The sequence below is a fragment of the Xiphophorus maculatus genome, chromosome 24 (genome assembly GCF_002775205.1).
Source record: "Xiphophorus maculatus strain JP 163 A chromosome 24, X_maculatus-5.0-male, whole genome shotgun sequence".
Lineage (NCBI taxonomy): Eukaryota > Metazoa > Chordata > Actinopteri > Cyprinodontiformes > Poeciliidae > Xiphophorus > Xiphophorus maculatus.
This window is the reverse complement of record NC_036466.1, coordinates 5,563,303-5,577,953: the sequence shown is the minus strand read 5'-3', so window position 1 is coordinate 5,577,953 and position 14,651 is coordinate 5,563,303. Positions and strand designations below refer to the sequence as shown.

Sequence of the window (14,651 nt, the reverse complement as noted above, 5' to 3'; positions counted from 1 at the left end):
ATAGAGTTAGTTAGTTACAAACCCAAAGTTAACTGTAGTAGTTCTGTAAATGGCTTTATTTAGGAAAAAGACACAGTAGTGCTGAGTCAGGAGGATTTTCCTTTGGAAAGGGACAACGTTCAGAGAATACGGCTATAATGACAGTAATGGTCCTGTCAATGGCATTCCCTGTAATAGAAACAAATATATACAGTAAAGCGCATGACCTTGATTTCTTTTATAAAGGGCTAGTATTTAGTTTTATGATCTATTTTAGTAGGTCAATTTTAATTGCTTCATGAGTTGTCATTAGTCTTTCTGCATATTGTGTGTTTTTTTTAGGGGAATGACTTCACAGGATCCATGTTGTTACTCATTTGCAGGAACTATGTGGCAGCTGGCCCAGCATGACTGGGAACAGAGGGGGGAAAAAAATAACATGACTGGTCAGAGGTTAAAATGCCTCAGCGAATAAATCATCGAAAACATATATCCTTTTCTTTTCAAGGAGGGCAACAAAAATTAGGCCATCCTGATCGGGATTTCCCAAATATGCGCGGTCTGTTCATCGCTGGCTCGTCCAAATCACAGGCCTGCTGCTAACCAACAGCGTGGTCAGCAGTTTTTGATTTATTTAAGATGGAGGAATCGTCACCTATCATTACCACTCAGCCCGTCTGCCTCCTCCTCTGTGGTTTTCGTCGCTGCCAACACTCCACCTGTGCAGCATCATCTTAAACGTGTTTGACATTCCACCGCAAGTCACTCAGCATCATGTAGGCTTAGCAGTGGCTTCCCAAGGCTTGAATGAAAGCATGCCAGGGTCTTAACCTGCTTCAGCAGAGAGTCATGTTGTTCATCATCAGGCACTCCTGATTGTGTTTATGTTACCTAACTTACACAGTGTGTATGAACTTAGGAGCAAGCACTTAAAACAATCAGAAAAGTCAACTTCCAGTACTAATTTGCTCATTTTTATATCTTTATAACTGTAATGCTCCTCTACAAAATTGACATTAAAACATTAAAAGTCAAGTAATAACAAATTTTGACTTTTTCTTTTATTTTTTGTGTGTGCTCTACTGGCAGCACACTAAGGACACGTGGGTCTGGTTGCATTATGGTGTCAGAGTAAATCATTTTGGCTATTCCTCCAGTTGACTTAGCTCACATGTTGTTGAAGCAATTTTTAAGTAAAAAATGCATTAGAGATAAGGAAATAGCATTGTATATACAGAGGAGGGAATTGTTGTGTACCTAAATTTTCAAAGTTGGTCCTGATACTAAGAAAAATACTTGATAATCAATAGCATTTTCAATATCATAGGGTTATTTTCCAAAAACAAAAATGCAATGCTAGAAAAATATAATCAATAGGGCTGCAAAATAATGTTATTATCTTAATTAGTGCCAGAGGTGGGAGGCAAGTCAGCAACCATATAGATAAAAAGAAAATTATGAAACAAATTTATATTTGTATTTATTGTATTACGGTTAAAAATAGGCATATAGGGTTAATATCTCAGATGGAAGTATGCATCTTGATTACAGTAGTACAATTAATTGGAAAATAGCTTCGTTTTTTTTTTGGCTGAAGACGTTGAAGAAACTTTCTGCAGTGCTGTATGTAGCTGATGAATGGAACGTTTGGTGGAAGGAAAAACTATGGGACAAAAGCGTACAGTGGCAACAGGGATGGCAGATTAGAAGTATCTTACTTGAGGTTAAGGTGAAAAAGGCTCAGACGATTGCTCTTTTCAGATTTCATTTCACCTAAAAGATGTACAGTATGTCCCAGAGCCCGGATAAACACTGGACAGGTGCAGGGTCCAAGTTGGATGGGGACCGGTGTGAAGTTTTCATAATCAGTGGTGATGGATCAGTGCATTGATCCACTGCAGTTTATCATTCCATTCATACAGAAGCAAATACACACAGACTGTGCCATATTATTATTTAAATAACTACGGGAAAAACAACAAGACACAAAAAACTAAATGTGCAATAAAATCCATCTGTTATAACCTCAAATATTTTTTTTGACTCAAAAATAGAGACATTTCCTGTTTGCTGATACAGCTCTAACAAAAATAGTTAGAATTTCTTCCCTAACAAATGTTCATCCAGCAGGAAACCTAAGCAGGACCCCAGACTGCAGTAGCGTTAAGTGGCCACCATAGATGGTAGAAATAGAAATGCTGCCTCTCTGTGGTGACTCCGTGGTAACGACGTTGAACCAATGAGAGTGCTGCGTTTCCATACTTGGATTCATAACATGCCAAAACTGTACCTTCTGATTTTTTTTTATTAAAAATGTCATCATATTCTTATATTTCCAGAACAAACTTTATTAAGTTTAAAACAGAAATTATATAAATATGTGTTGCAGCATATTTTGATTGGTAAAAGTGGGTTGTTTCCCATTGATATGATTGTGTTCCACTTACCTGACATAATTTAAAGCAGTCCAACTGTTATTTTGTTCCGCTCTTTTTTTTTAATGTAAGCATAAATTTAAACAGGAAAATCATTGTTAGAGGCGTCTGTTGATGTTACGGTTTAGTCAGACAGCTGACAGGTTGATTTTTTTTTCCTTCCCACTGCATGAGAAAGACAACAGAGAACCTCTTTTTGTTTGAAATTGTGCAAAATCATCAAAGAGTGTGAGGTTTCCAGTGGTTGAACTTCTTTTTTTTTTTTTTTGTGGAGTAATTCCTCATCTTCTCTCCGGGGCGGGGGGAACAGGAGCAGCAGTGGAACCATGGAGTCATATTTTGGATCCGGTTCCCATGACAAAGCACTTGTCTCAATTACAGAGGGCTCAGATGGCATAAAAGAGGCCAAAATGAGACTTTACATAAACACATGCGAATATACATCAAAGGAGACCACAAACAACAATCCTTGTGTGACCCTGCATCTAAAAAAAAACAAAAAAACACTTCAGTTTGAAGGATTAAATATCTGATTAGAATACGGCAGTATTTCAATGCATAGTTGTGTAAGTGTGTAACACTTAACATTCAAATCTTGATATTTGCCTCTTAAGTCCTGCAAGTCCTTACCAGATTAATGAGTTTTTATTTGAAAACTTTATTTTCTTTTGGCTAAGCCACTGGCACGTCGAGAATATACATCATTTTGGTAGTTCGAATTAAATTAAGACAAAACAAAAGTCTAGTGTGACTCAATTTGTCATGGGAATAAGGAACAAAATAGTTTTTTTTCCTATTCAGTGTATTTAAACTGCTGGTTTCAACTTTTTTGAAGCCTTTTATCGCTTCAACCATCTGGGGATTTTTAAAACGATAACAACAAAAAAAATCTAAACTCAAACTTAAGCACCTAATTCTGGTTTTAAATGCAGTTCACATTATATTCTTCTTGCTGCAAGGCAACAGTGTTACCAACTGAGCCACCAGACAGTCGTAGTTACACCACTCTGGACGAAAATAGTTAAAATAAATCATTAAAAGCCCAAAGTTAACAAAGAGGAGCATCTGTAAAGTTAATAATTCAAACCTGTGGATTTACTTTCTCCAATTCCCAGAATTCCCTTAATTTGTTTCTAAAATCACTGAAGTGCCAAACCCATGAAGTAAAACTGCTTAGCATGTTTATTATCAGATTTCATACAGAGTGCTCATGAGAACAGCTTAAAAACATCATATTTACACTGTAACATGGCAAACTTCAGGCAGACTGTTCAACATGCAGTAAGTCGTGTCGCCTCCGTCGGTTCAGATCTGATTTAAAGTCCCGTCACACTGACGGCCGTCCCTCATCGACGAAGCTGAGCTGCACATCATGCAGGTTCAGTATGGGCATCTGGGAGTTTGTTGTTGCCATGCTGGAGGTTTGGAAAAAGGGCTGGATGTGTGAGTGGGATGCTGCTGGGAGGGTCAGGGTCTGCAGCTTGGTGCCTGGTTCTGATAAATCTACCAGGAGGGGAGCAGTGACCAATGGGAGGGAGGGGATAGAGGTCGAAAGGCAGGGGTGCGACACAGCGGCGTGCTCATGAGGGGAGCTGTTGAGCGAAGGGGGAGCTGAGCGATGAGAGAGCGGGGGAGCGGGGTGGATCTGCTGGGAGGTAGGGGGAGGGGAGATGGTTAGGGAGCAACGGAGGGGATCAAACTGCCCCTGAAACTCGGCTCCCATGTCCAGCTGGGGTGAGTGGAGGTCAGCTTCGTTTCGTCTGTCCGGCGGATCCGCTGGAGCCTGTTGGGTTAAAACTGTGGGGCCTGGCGAGCAGCAGCGAGGGGACACGCTGGGGGGCGGAGTCACAGTGCAGGGCATCAGCAGCGTGGACGAGTTGTGGAAGAGAGGCTTTAGGAGGCGGGTCATTTCCTGCAGCTCCTGACTCACAGCTGTTACCTGGCGGGAAAGGATGCACATCTGGGGAAAGAGATGAGAGATGGAGGAAAAACACTGCAAGTTGTTGAGCATTTGTGCAAATCACTGGGCAATTAATGAGGTCAGACAGCAACCGTATGATGTTTTATTAGGATTTCTTTCCAATTTACATGGCAAAAAACACAAAATATTACCAAATATTTGGTGTAGTTTCTAGTAAAAATACCTTTGTACGCTTGAAATAAGACAATAAATTAATACAGCATGTTGTATTTACTCAGATTATCTTAGTCTGATTTTATAATGAGTCTGACATCTGAAACATTTAATGGACCTCTATCACATATTCATCCCCCAGGAAAACACAAACCTGCTCATTAAAAGTTCCTGGACACTTGAATGAACTAAAAATACATAAAGTAAATAACATCTATGCTTCTTTCTGTAAAAATGTATTAAGAAAATTTACTATTCGCATTTTTAGATGGGGGAGCAAATTTACCTCATGTTTTAGCTTTTCAATAGTCTCCATGGTGTCTCCTCCGTCCTGGGCTCCTGGGTACACATAACAGTGCGTTAAAACAGGAAGCTGTTAAACGTAGATCGACTTATTTGTTGCTTTTTGTGGTAATTTTTGTACAAACTGTCACCTGGGGTGGCTAAATCAGGGCTGGGGAGAAAACTCTGCGTCGCACTGGGAGAAAAGTCAAACCTCTGAGCCGAGCTGGTGTGGTTTTCAGTCTCAATCCCATCCACAAACCTGAAGATTCACAGCAAAAAAAGATCTGGAGTCATCTCAATCAGTGAGCGAGAATCTAGCTTGATTTAAATAACTATGATGCAGTAAGAAAGACGTTCCACATGGGGGCAGCAGATCATTTAAAACAACGGCACACACTGCATTTGACTAGAATCGAAATGTACCTTATTAACGCAAAAAAAGACCCTTAGTCTCCACAGCAGACAAAAAACAAAACACTAATTAGATTTAGCACCAGACTTGATAGAGAGTAGAGGGTCGTCATTAGTGCTGTAGAGATGCTGTAATAATAAACCAATCCCACAGAGTTCTATTAAAGTTCTAATTAGAGATATAATTGAGGCACAGCCAGAGACTATCAGCAAACATTTCAATTAAAATTTTTACTCTCGACTTGATTCATGATTTAATCCACTGCCTCTCCTCATGGCGGACTCAAAACAGCTTCTCCTCAGGGCTGCGAAAGCGACGTCCGTCCCTCTGGGAGCAGGAATAGCCTCAGTCAATTTATGCTAATGAGACAGTTTGCAGAAAAAAGGTGGCAGTGCTAATGGTAGCGCTGTTATTGTCTGTGCAGGAATTTCCAACCAAAACATGGTTGCAAAACATGAGTGATTTCTGATAAGCAGCATTCATAGTTGTGCCGAAAATTATTTAATCCCCTACACAGAATTAATCTAAAAAGTAGGCGTTTTGCAAATAAGGTGCAGTTTCAGAAGCAATAAATGGTTTTATTGGCCACATCATCGGTTTTTGGGTTAAACACCTGAAATACCTGGACTGCTCATAGGAACATTTTGTTGCATGTTAAATATCTGGTGATATAATTCTCTAAAACATTCAGAGAGGAGGTCACAAACTGGATAAAGTCACTGAATCTTCCTAGAAATATAGTAGGAAGCATTTCTTGCTAAGAACAGTAGTTACAACTGGATTTGGCAGAGAGAGGAAGTTAACTTCCACCTGCAGATTTTTCAGGAATCACTTGGTTACAAACTCCTGACTGACTGTTAAAGACTTGTATCAAGATCTGAACATACACAGGACAGGACATACCTAAGCTTGAAGGATTTCATGCTTGAACTCCAAGCCGTACAACACCGTTGACCCAAAAAGCACAAGAAAACTCGCCTCCAATTTGCTTACAACTACATCAATAAACCAAAAAGGTTTTGAGATCGGAATAAAAACTGAAGCTTGTCAGTTTTAAGATGAAGCTTATGCTGAAAAGAACATTGTGTCCATTTGGAGGCATGGTGGTGGCTCAGTGATGATGGGTCTACTCTGGTTCCACTGATGCTAGAAACCATTCAGCCTTCCAAATGAAGTTGATAAGCTAATGAAGATACTTCTTGTCTGTGATGTGGCTGAAACTGATGGTGGAGGTGCAAAAACCTCAAATTTTTAATAACTTCCCACTCACCTTAATCACCTGGGTGGGTTTGCTTCAACTTAGTTTCCTCTACCAGAGGACTGTGAGTTTGAGGATTTTGCTCTTTCTTAGCTGTTCCTTGGACTCTGGTCTAATGGTTAGACCATAGTCTTACCATTAGACATGGATTCCTTATATGTACAAAGTTTTCCAGATGACATCCAGGTCGTGGCCAGAAAAGTATATTGCACGGACGATACCTGTGGTATCGTTCCTGCATCCTGATGTGGTCTGAGAGAGCGGTGCTAGTTTGGAGTCCAGGTTACAGTAAACAAAAAGCCACTGAGACATTGTAGCCTTGCAACCTGCCTCTATTTTTTTAAATCTCAGTGCCAGAGACTTCCTGCACCTGCCTAAAAATACATCATTACAAGGAGAGCTTTTCTGAGACGTTGTCCAGCTGTCAAAAGATGGAAGGTCAGAGGTCGTGCTCAGCGACAGCAGATGATGGACTGTTGGAGAGAAGCAGCACACACCTGCATGACAATTACCAGCCAGACTTCCATATATCTACAGACCTGAAGAGTGTGTCTGAGTGGCCTAGATTCACAATCCGTCTTCTGGGGTTTATGAATGGGTTTACTTCCATGCTAGACAGAGATGCGACTGTAAAACAGTAAGATATATGCAAAGGTACCCATTCTTTGCATTTTTAAAACATACAATGAAAACATTCGTTAAAGAATTTCTATAGGACTGAATCCTACTAACCCAGATCAATGCCGGGGTGAAGTTCAACAGAGATGGAAGTTAACTGGCTCCTTACCGAGGGCTGAGGTCCGGCTGCAGGCAGCTGAAGCTCACCACGGGGATCTGCAGGCTGGAGGGTCGAGCCGGCTCGCTTATCGGCCTGAAAGGTCGCGGTGGCAGCAGCGGGGAACGCAGCGGGGAGCGCAGAGGAGAGCGCAGACCTCGGCCCAACCTCCCCAAGGAAGAGATCTTAGGCAGAGGAGAGTGTTCCCCCTCAGACCCGGACCCCTCTTCATCCTCCTTGATGGAGGGGAGTTTCTTCACAAGGCCTCCGTTGCTCTCATAGTCTGCCTGGATGGAGAAAATCACAAATTGGAGAGACATTCTTGACCTCTGTTCTAAAACTGATTCTCATATTCTTAACAACTTACAAGCTAACAGCTGCTGTTCGACAACCTCTTTTACTGACACTTATGATAAAACAAGAGTAATGACCAACTATAATAAAAAGACATCCAAAAACACTGCATGTAATACATATAATACAATGTTTAATTGTGTCCCTTACTTAGAAGATAAACCTTTTGGTACCGTTGCCTCTACTGCATTATTTCCACGAGTGCTATTTTGTGGTCTGGCCAATTCAGAAGAGCATATCCACCACCGGTTGGACTTTTACTGAACAGACCAGCTTAAACCCAAATACTTAACTTTTGTGACAACTTTGGTGCCCTTGTTGTTGCTGTTTTCTTGTGTAGATAGAGCTACAACAAGATGTATTGCAGTTATTACATTTGTTTACTCTTTGCTTGCCCTTTTCATAGAAAGTACTCATGCTACGAAGAAGTGTGGGGAAGAGACACCAGCTGCAAGTTTTTTAAAAACTCTGCCAGATCGGAGACAACATTGAACTGTAAGTTTTTCTGAGTTTAAACTAAACATTTTGGGTTCTTTGTCCTAGTTGAGATTACCAAGTTTCAAGTATTATTCACCTTGGCCATGTTGTGTGAATTGCTACTTTCTCTCACACATTTAAGAAATATGCATAATTTCTCTTATTATAATCACTTACAAAAACCTGCATGCTAAATGTTCCTATAATGTTGCACATACTCAGCGGTCTCTTTATTGGGTGCACATAGTGTTATGTTTTTTTATTCATTATTTGTTCCTTAACAGTAATGATCTCAAATTTTTGAAACCTCTCATGCCTCTGACTACGGTTGCTGTCATTTCCCTTTTTGGTCAGGAGGGGGTGCAGCTGAGTCACTAAAAGTAAAAGTGAAAGGGAACGAACGCCATTCACAAGAGCCGCATTAGTGCTGATGTCCATTCAGCTTAACAGAGAGCACTGCAAAGAAGCATCTCCATTCAAAATCAAGCAGGCATGGAAATCGTCTGAGTTCTTAAGATGAAAAATGTGAAGGGCCTCGTTTAGTTTGTAAATCCCAACAAGTTGCATTAAAGCAGACCTGCAGTCAGTGTTGCTACATGCATGCATGCTATTTTTGGGGGGGGATTCTGCACATTTTCTCTCAAAGCTGATTAAAACACAGATTTCATTCTTCCCTTCACTCTTTATCCATCTCCCTCTGTCACCCGTCTCACACCCTCTGTTTGCCGTCTTCTCCATCCAGTTCTTGGCTCACATGCCCGACTGGTATTTATAGATCACAGAGGTTTAATTTTAGCAGAGGTTTGCCTGTGGAGGAGCAGTGGAGGGGTGAGTGGGGCGGAGTGAGTGGAGAAGGGACTGTTTAGAATCAAGTGTCTGTTTATGTGAGAGCAGCACGTGCCGCCTCAAAAAGCAGCGTGCCAACACAATAATGCGTGTTTTCAGATGTAAACGCGTGCATTCTGCGAGGGTAATCATGCATGGTGACATGCAGGCACCATGCATGCTTTTTGCGAGCTGAAATATGGCCAGGAGCAGTTTCGGATTCCACACTGAGGATGAACTTTCCGTCTTTGTGCAAGGACAAATCTGCCGGGCTTCGCTATGAAGGTTTATGAAACTGTAATGTGGGATTCTCTGCACAGTCACATCGTGGCCGCTGCAGTGGCATGAGGTTAATAATTTAATCTCAAGGTGAAGCATGGCTTGAGGTAAGGGTAAGGGGTGAGGTTAAGCCTTCAGGAGAAGAGTCTAATAGATCTAGACGCGGTGAAGACACGGCTGTGACTCTGTGTGGTGGCACGTGAATGCAAATATCAGCGAGTTTCTTCCTCTTTTCCTCCCCTGCCACTTCCCTTCATTCCTGATGTTCTATCGTCTTGTCTCCATCTGGTTGGTGCTCTATTTTTATCCAGTTAGGGATGACCCTGTCCCTCCCCCACCCATCTGACGGCGCTATTTTTAGTCTCTCACCGCGGTCGATTGAGGATGCGCCACTGAATTCCCTGCACGTGCATAGATATGTTGCATGTAATATGCTTACTCCTATGCAGGCAATTTCCCCTTTTTCTAATTTTTTTTTTTACCCAGATTTGCAGAAGTTCATCACTGTTTTCAACATAGTCATATTTGCTCTTTATCAAATGAGACGCTGTGCAGTCGCAATTTTGTTGTAATACTTTAAATAAATCACAAAACAAAGATTTTTAATGCAGCCGGGCTTCATATAGCACAGCCTGAATGAAATTAGAGGACTGACAGGACTCTCTAGCAGACATGAAGCTGAAGTCAGGAGATCAGCTCAGCTGGCATAAAGACGGGCAATGAGTGGAAGGAGCATCAGGGCAGAAAAGAGTTGGGTGAATAACCTCCACCTGGCTGCTGGTTGTGGCTCCAGCTTGGTTTGCACGCTTCTAAGTTCATGTTCTCGGTTTATATTCATTAAAATTGTGGTCACAATGTTTATTATTTATATTATTGCCACACATAAAGGTGTATCTAAAATTTGCTTTATTTTGTTAAAGTCCTGTAAGTATGTGTCTCAGGTATGATGTGTCATTGCTTGTATTGCTTAACCTTCTTGGGGTGAAAGTTCAATACTTTGCACACAGTCTATTAACATCCCCCAAATGGACAAAGAATCGTTTGCTATTTTAATCAGAAAAAAGCAAGGTTAGCCCCTATAAGCATTTAGCATGCAGAAAACTTCATACTTCAGGTTTCTTGTATTGGATCCTTGCTTTCTGAACGTTGCTTTGTTCTGGCTGGCAGTGTTTCAGAATAAGAGCTGCTCCCGTTGATGTGCAGTTTTTTTTTTTCTTTTTAATTAAAGCCATCTCCTGCTCTCCACCTGCTTACCTCCTGGCTGAGGGCCGAAATTTGGCTCCACAACACCAAACCTGCAGTTGCACCTGTGAGATTCTGATTTCTGAAATTAAACAGCGTCGTCTGTAAACAAAATAAAACCATTTGAAAAATGTGCTTCTTATTTTAAGTGATGTTAAAATAGTAGCTGCCAATACCTTACATAACATTTCTGTAAGTTTATGCATTGTACTGTATAACTTTCTTTTTCAGTGAATCGTTTTCAGCAGTTTGGAAGTGGTTATCCACCTTCTTCTACCGCAGATTTTCCTTCCGCTCAACTTCCCATTAACATCTCTAGACCCAGCACTCTGTCAGCCTCTGTAATATCAAAGTCTGTGTGCCAGGAATCCATATCAAATTAGTTTCACCGAAGCAAAATCACTTCTTAGTGATATTTCCATTTATTGAGAATGTACCTGCACTTCTGAGGTGAAAAAATAAACCTCAGAACATGCTGCGGTGATATTTTAATTCTTAAGCTAAGGGTGCACATTTCCCTCTTTCTTCTTTCTTGATGCTTCCCTGGAATCACTGCTCTAATTAACATGTTTACTCACAGAGAAAATGTGACCTAGCTGTTTCCAACAGAAGCTATTCATTCATGTGTGGACTACAGCTGAGATCCGACGCTAGATTCCCAGCATCTGAATCCGCAGCTCGTGTCTGTCATCTGTTGGCGGCCTCTCAAGCAGAAACCGTGGATTCCTCTGCTCACCCCCCACACACACAGACCAGATGGCTAATCCTTCTCAACTGCAAAGGCATTGTGTAAAGAAAAAAAATTAAAATTGGAGGAAGAGGAGTTTGTAGATTAGAGAAGTCTAAGATAGAGAGGGTGCTGTGAGCGGTCATGCAGGAGGCAGAAAAATAAACCCTGATCAAACATCTCCAGTTGGGCAAAAGTGGGAGCCGGATGTTAGATGTAAAGAGTGGAGAGCCGTGAATTGCCACTAGTAGTTAGAAAATCAGTTTCTCTTTCACAAATAAAACGTGGAACACCTTCCCTGGCCAACCAAAATTACTCCAGGGAGCGCATCAGCATTTGATCCAGGAGGTCACAGATGAACCCTGAACCCTGCAGACCTCACTCGACCCCTGACTAAAGACATATAAGCTATAAATTTGCGACCTTAATCTAAAGCACACTTGGATTATGCAAAAATGAAGGTTTTGGAGCACCTTTAAAAATGTTTGGACTCTTCCACTGAAGAAGGCACATTAAACTGCCACTCGTGTGTATTTTCTGAATTTGTGCTCTACTTTCATCCCTCTGTACCTTACATATTTACGCTTTAGGTCTGTACTCAGTGATCGCTTGACAAAGAAGTCAGATTCCTCATTTGTGAACCCAATATGGCCAGTAAAGCAGATCCTAATTGTGAAATCCATTTGGGACAATTAGCATGACCTTAAATAAGCTGTTCATGCTTGAAAATTGTCCTTATTTAATTTACTCAACTTAAACATTTAAGTGTGACACCAAAAAAAAAGAAAAGAAAAAACAGGAGAAATCTGTGAAGGTGCAAATCATTTCCCACAGTCCTGCATGTGATTTAAGGCGCAATCAACAATCAGCTAACAAAAAAAAAACAAAACAAAAAAAATCATTAAGAGTAATTTGGATCACTGTAATTTAGCTGGTGAAAACACTGCATTTGCTGATTAAAATGAAAGGAGGCTGTTAAAAGCTCTTGATAGCAGCAGGTGGATAAGCGATACCCAGAAAGAGCAAATGAAATGGTAACCGGAAAGTCGGTTGTCTTCGCAGTTCCAGACAAACCTCCTGACGTTTCAGCATCTGAGGAGAACACAAGAGAGCATGCCGAACGAGGAGAAAGCTGCTCAGCAGAGGTGGAACATGCTGAGGGGATTTTGTGCTCCGTTTGGCTGAGGATGGCTTTCCTCCTGCGTTTCTTAGGAGACGAGTGCAAGTTTAAGCTTGAGGACTCTGCGTTTCGTCAAGTCAAGTTTATTTGTGTAGAACATTTCAGCAGCAAGGCGGTGCAAAGTGCTTTCCATAATCAGAACATCACAGTCACCCATTATGAAACAAGCAACAGACATTACATTTTGTCAGATGTGTTAGGGCCCCTTGAGGTTCTCCACGTTCTAAAGACCACAAACGTCAATGTACTTTATTGGGACTCTTCTCATTCTGGTTCTATTTGTTGAAAATTATTAATGTGTAATGTTGAAGAGAAAGGAAACATGTTTTTCAATCTTTTTACAAACAAAAAACTTTTTTTTTTGTTTCTGCTAGTCTTTTGAGGGAATGTCTCCACCAGCTCTATAAAATAGCGGCAAACTCAGTAAGCTTGGCTCTTGCGACAAATTGTGAATTGGATTTAGATCTGGACTTTGACTGGGCCGTTCCAGTACATATGCTTTTATCCAAACCATTCCATTCATCTTACACTGAGGTGTAAGATGAACCTACACCTCAGTCTCAGGTTTTCTTCCATGTTTGCCCATCAACTTAACCAGTTCTTCTTTCTATGCTGAATGCTATCCCCACAGCATGATGCTGCCTGCACCGTGTTTCGCCACAGAGCACTTTCCATTTAGGCCAAAAAGGTTGCTTTTGGTCTCATCAGTCCAGAGAACCTTTTCATCTGTTTTTCTTCAAGCTTGTGACAAAGCACTTCTTTTTGCTTGCCACTCTTCATTGTTCCAGCGAAAACGTGAAGCGTCAGACTGAGAGTCGGCCAGAAAGTAGCAGCAGCTTTGAGAGAGTCTTTGAAACTTTCATTCAAAACTTAAGAAGGATTACGGGAAGGTCTCCCCTATTGGAAGCAAGATGTAGTGATATAAGTAATGGCTTGTGCACAGAACAGTCCTGCACACTGTGTGGTATGTTGTGATTCATTTTTCAATCTCTAACCCAGCGATTTGACCTCAAGCCTTTCTAGGAGCCAAAGTCGTCCTTATCTCGAACCTTACCTCAACCTAAAACTTCTCATTTCGGAGTTTAATTAGAAACGCGGCCCTTGTTTGTTGACATCAGTGGATTCATATTTTTACTTAAGAGCTCAGTGACTATTGCCTCCCTTGTGCTGCACCCCTAACCAATCAAAATGCTGGAAATCACCTCAACCGGGTAAAACGCAGAGCAGTCCTAACTCACCATGAACCACACATGCATACAAGTCATCGAAAACTTGCTATATTTTTAAAAATCTTTTAAAATATGTCTTGATACTGCCGTCCTTGCCAACAAAACCAACATTTTTATTTATTTATTTATTTTTTTGCTGACAGCGACTTGCGGCTGTACCTCGGTGCTGTGTCCCTCTCGCAGGTTGTACGTCAGGTCGTGCTGGATCTCGGTGATGAACTTTTGGGCGTAGTCGGGGTAGAGGCAGAGCACCTCGCGGAGCCCTTTGAGGCTGATGTACTGCAGGTCGCAGTAGGTGAGGGCCTTCACGCAGGCGTTGGTCTTAATCACCTCCTCCTGGGTGAGGCAGTCGGAGCCGATCAGGTCACCCCGACCTTAGAGGGAGAGACACAGGTACTTGAAGGCGAGCATGAAAGAAAAAACTGTCTGAGAAAATCTTTTCTTTTTTCCCAGTGAAGTTGTGTCTCGTAACATGGATTCTAACACTCGGTGTGTTGTGGTTTTTAAAGCACGCATGGCATGGAAGGATCGGTATTAAGAATACAACAATGATACAAATAAATATTGAATTATTAATACCTTCTAAAGTTTTTCTCCGTTTGCCACCTTAAAGCCACAAATTTTAATGCATATTCTCTGAATCTTGTAAAGAGGAAGGATCATTACAGCACTGAACAGAATAAATGCCATATCATACGTGGACAACCTGAAATACGAGCAAATCTGTATGCGCAATAATTTGGTTCTGTAAGTGTTCACATCCTTGAACTAATATCACGCCGAATAACTTTTTGATTCAGTTTTGGCATTTGCCGCTCTTTCTCCAGAGTCTGTCAGAATCCCACATTTTCACTTGGAAGTATTTGCACACTTTGCTGTTAGAAAGGATGTGCAAGTCCTTAGATTATGAGACCATCCTTTCTCCAGATATTTTAATTCTCCCTTAACTTCCCCTCTCTTAAAGATTGGTGTTCAACTGTGAAGATGAAAAAAAAAATCAAATCTCTCTTCATCTTCCTTGCACACACCAGAGGCTTTTAGGTAAAAAAAAAAACCTGAT

General features: G+C 41.2%; 1 protein-coding gene across 1 annotated transcript in view; it reads right to left on the bottom strand.

The window, feature by feature from the left end:
- Window positions 1-3,578: 3,578 nt before the first annotated feature.
- Window positions 3,579-14,651, bottom strand: part of LOC102235931 (potassium voltage-gated channel subfamily H member 8-like) — a 32,472-nt gene continuing 21,399 nt past the window's right edge. The window contains exons 11-15 of the mRNA XM_014473437.2: window positions 13,751-13,965; window positions 7,291-7,565; window positions 4,983-5,092; window positions 4,835-4,887; window positions 3,579-4,374 (exon numbers count right to left, since the gene is read on the bottom strand). Coding sequence (XP_014328923.1) covers window positions 3,742-4,374; window positions 4,835-4,887; window positions 4,983-5,092; window positions 7,291-7,565; window positions 13,751-13,965 — 1,286 coding nt within the window. The 3' untranslated portion in view covers window positions 3,579-3,741. The remainder of the gene's footprint in view (window positions 4,375-4,834; window positions 4,888-4,982; window positions 5,093-7,290; window positions 7,566-13,750; window positions 13,966-14,651) is intronic.